The sequence below is a fragment of the Cystoisospora suis genome (genome assembly GCF_002600585.1).
Source record: "Cystoisospora suis strain Wien I chromosome Unknown contig_2258, whole genome shotgun sequence".
Taxonomy (NCBI): domain Eukaryota; phylum Apicomplexa; class Conoidasida; order Eucoccidiorida; family Sarcocystidae; genus Cystoisospora; species Cystoisospora suis.
The window spans coordinates 4441-8021 of NW_027155057.1; the positions used below are offsets into that span (position 1 = coordinate 4441).

Consider the following 3581-nt stretch of genomic DNA (forward strand, 5'->3'; position numbering starts at 1 on the left):
ATACATACAGATTCATACATACAGATTCATACATACAGATTCATACATACAGATTCATACATACATGCATACATACATACATACATATTCATAGATACATACATACATACATACAGATTCATACATACACACATACATACATACATACATACAGATTCATACATACATATTCATACATACATACAGATTCATACATACAGATTCATACATACATACATGCATACATACATACATACAGATTTCTTCCTCTCTCTCTCTCGCCTCCTGCCTCTTCAATGCAACTACCTTCTCTTCCCTGTGTGTACCTATATATCTATCTATATATCTATCTATAGACGTATGTATATATATATATATATATGCAGAAGGGTCGTGAGCCCGGTGTCCGTACAGATCTGCATGTGTTGGATCTGCATGCATTCCTAGAATATCTATCTATATCCATATATAGCCTTTGTGTATATGCGTCTGTATCTCTGTATATCTATCTTTCTTTATATCGATCTCTCTGTGTGTATGTATGTTTAGTGTCTTTGCGTGTGGTCGCATGCAGTCTCATCTTCCCGAATCGACGCGATCGAAGGTATTTTTTGTTCCCGAGACTTCTCCTGAGAAAAGCCGAAAGTTCTTTTTGACCTTCTTTGAAGAGAGTAGACTCCCCAGATGGTGTATTCAACGCTACTTCTCTCCTTCTCCCTCTTCTTCTTCTCTCGTCTCATGAAGAAAAATAAAGCAACAGGAAGCACGCCTCGTCTCTATCTTTCTATCTCTCCATCTCCGTTCAAAATTAGCAAGAGAAGGAGAAGAAGTACTTTTTCAAAGACGAAAGAAACGCATTGACTGTACATACAGACCATACGCATAAGATTATTCGTGGAGTCACACCTTACCTCCTTCTTCACTCTTGTATCTCCCTCTTCAATCTCATCTGTTCAGCTCCTCTCTCTCTATATATATATATATAAAGAGACGGAGAGAGAAAGAGATGTGCTTTTCTGTATGTGTGTGTATAGGATGTATCTCTTTGTTTCCGTATGAGAGAGAGAGAGAGAAAGGTTTCTTTTCATTGCTGTCTTTTCTATCAGAGAAAACCTTTGCTTCGTGTTTGTTTGAGGTGTATGTACACCTACCTCTCCAGGAGAGACTCCGGTAATAAGAAGAAAAAGAAAAATTTCCTTCATCTACCCGCGCTGACACGAAGGAAGAAAAGAACTACCGCGACCAACTAATTAATTCGATAAGAAAGAAAGAAAGAAAGGGTCGGCCTTCTTTCTCTTTAAAGCAGAAAAGCTGTAATGTATCTCTCTTCAACCTATCTCTCTATTTATCTCTTTATCTTTCGTGTATCGATCTATATCTGTATTATTCTTCTTCATACGGAGGAAGAATTTACGTTCTATCACTCCTAGGTGTGTGGATTTGTGCCTCCTAGTGTGTATAGTGACGTAGATAGATATAGCTCCATATCATACCCTTCTTTGAAGTCATAGAGAGTGTGTAGGTAGAGATGGATAGACATTTACCACCTATGTGAAGAATATTCTCCTGTTTTCTTCTATCTAGACTTTTGACGCAGACGCATTCTCATGCATGCAGTTCCTTAAACACGTGTAGAGAGAGAGAGATGTATACGTGTATGCTGTATATCTGTCTGCCTGTCTGTCTATGATAAAGTCTAAATAGAGATGCATGTATGCATGTACAGTTTGTGTAAGCGAATCTACGCATGCACATGTACACAGTCAGATGAAGAAAGCGATAGGAAGAAAGAAGATATCTATTAGGTCGATCGTCTCTCTTTCTCCCTGGTGCTTTGTCAATTGAAAAGTAGGTCTTACCTGTAGACTTCTAAAGCTCGTGAAAAGCTAAGAAAGCGACAGAAGGAATGAAGGAAAGAAAGAGGGATAGCAGATGATCTTTCCATACATAGATGTCTATATATATATATATATGTACGTACTACTTGTTCATTGTATCTGTGTATGCCTATCTGCTGCCATGTATGAATTGAGGAGTTCTTTCTTTACTAATCTTTGAGAAGAGACAGCGCGAATGAATGAGTGATCTATCATCAAAGCTTTCCTTCCTCCTCGTGTCTTTCCTCTTTCGTCTTCATTCTTGAAAGTGCAGAGAGAGCCGTTAGGTGTGCGTCTGTCTGTCTGTGTGATCCCGAGAAAGACACATCCTAGAGACCAGTAGAAATGCCTTCCCTTCTTACCGAGAGACAGACAGAGAAAGTCGTAATACCGACAGAGAGGGGAAGAATAGATATAGATATGTAAGTAAACTCATGTATTCTATATACCGAGAGAGAAAAGGAAGATAGATAGATAGATAGATTAAAGATAGATAGATTAAAGATAGATAGATTACAGATAGATAGCTAGATAGAGGTGTGTAGGTCTATGGAGACAATTTTCTTCCTTCTCGGGAGAGACTTGTAAAAGTTGGTCGTTTCCTTCTTTCTTTCTTTCTCCAAGAGAAGCAAGCGCTGTCTCTCTTCTCTCTCTTTCATTCTTCCTATCTCTCCCTAGATCTACTTAAAAGAAAGATATCGGGAAATACTAAAGACACTCTTCTTTCTCTCTCTAGGGAGAATTCTTCTCTGTCTCGCTTGTTGGGCTTTCTCTTTATGGATGTATCGAGAAGCACACCTACATAGGTCTATTTTCTTCTCTTCTTTTGGATCTGTTCACATTCTCTCTATCCTTCTTAGATGAAGAAGATGAGAAGGTCGTCAAACAAGCTTTCCTATCTCTCTCCTTTATCTGCTCTTTCGTAATATCCCTCGCAACACGACAACGGAAGGGACCGAAATAGAGATGGAGATCTATCATCCAACGATGTATGTGTAGATAGAGGAGTAGAAACGAAGGATACATGCATAAGATATATCTTTTCTTCTTTCCTTTCTTCTCTTCATCCGTCGGAAGAATTGGGAAAGAAAGAAGAGTGAGAGAAGAAAGAAGAAGTGAGAAAGAAAGAAGGGAAGAGATAAGAAGGAAGAATTTGACGGGTGAATGAAAGGTTTCGAAGAGAAAAGACGTGCTCTTTTTCTTCTTGTTTCGCATAAAGAAAGAGGGAGAGAGAGAGAGAGAGACATGTCTCAATCGTATATCCAATTCATTCGAAAAGATAGAAAGATCACATTAGAGAAACAACTAAGAAAAAGATGGAAAGAAGAAAGAAAAGAAAGAAAGAAGGAAAGAAGGAATGAGTGAATGGACTCTACCCAGACAAGCAGACAGATGAACCGTGATGGTCTTTAAGACTGCTACTACTCCCGCTACCCTCTCTCTCATTCTTCTTCTCTCCTTTCTTTTCTTCCTTTCTTGGAGAAACATTGGAAAGAAGAGAAAGAGAAAGAAAGGTCAAGTGAGAAAGAAAGAAAGAAAAAACGAATGAAAGAGAGGAGAGAGAGAGAGAGAAAGAAAGAAAGAAAGAAAGAGAGAGGGTGTTTAAAGATCTACACGTAGCTTATCGGCGATGTCGATATGCGATACCATCTGGCCGCACACACACACACACATACATAGATACACATATACATATACGTATATACATACATACATGCACATATA

At 38.5% G+C, this 3581-nt stretch overlaps 2 protein-coding genes across 2 annotated transcripts in view; one reads left to right on the forward strand and one right to left on the reverse strand.

The window, feature by feature from the left end:
• The window catches only part of CSUI_004731 (cral trio domain protein), a 5908-nt gene extending 4049 nt beyond the window's left edge, over nucleotides 1–1859 (forward strand). Inside the window, exon 4 of the mRNA XM_068064916.1 lies at nucleotides 554–1859. Within this exon, the coding sequence (XP_067923107.1) occupies nucleotides 554–721 (168 nt within the window). The 3' untranslated portion in view covers nucleotides 722–1859. The remainder of the gene's footprint in view (nucleotides 1–553) is intronic.
• A 1138-nt stretch (nucleotides 1860–2997) lies between these two features.
• On the reverse strand, nucleotides 2998–3509 carry CSUI_004732 (uncharacterized protein). Its single transcript, XM_068064917.1, has one exon. The coding sequence runs from the start codon at nucleotides 3342–3344 to the stop codon at nucleotides 3162–3164; it is 183 nt and encodes a 60-aa protein (XP_067923108.1). The 5' UTR covers nucleotides 3345–3509; the 3' UTR covers nucleotides 2998–3161.
• Between the last annotated feature and the right edge of the window lie 72 nt (nucleotides 3510–3581).

What these genes read in the sequence shown, in the direction of transcription:
- CSUI_004732 (XM_068064917.1), bottom strand. Translation starts at nt 3,344, where the DNA reads ATGTTTCTCCAAGAAAGGAAGAAAAGAAAGGAGAGAAGAAGAATGAGA.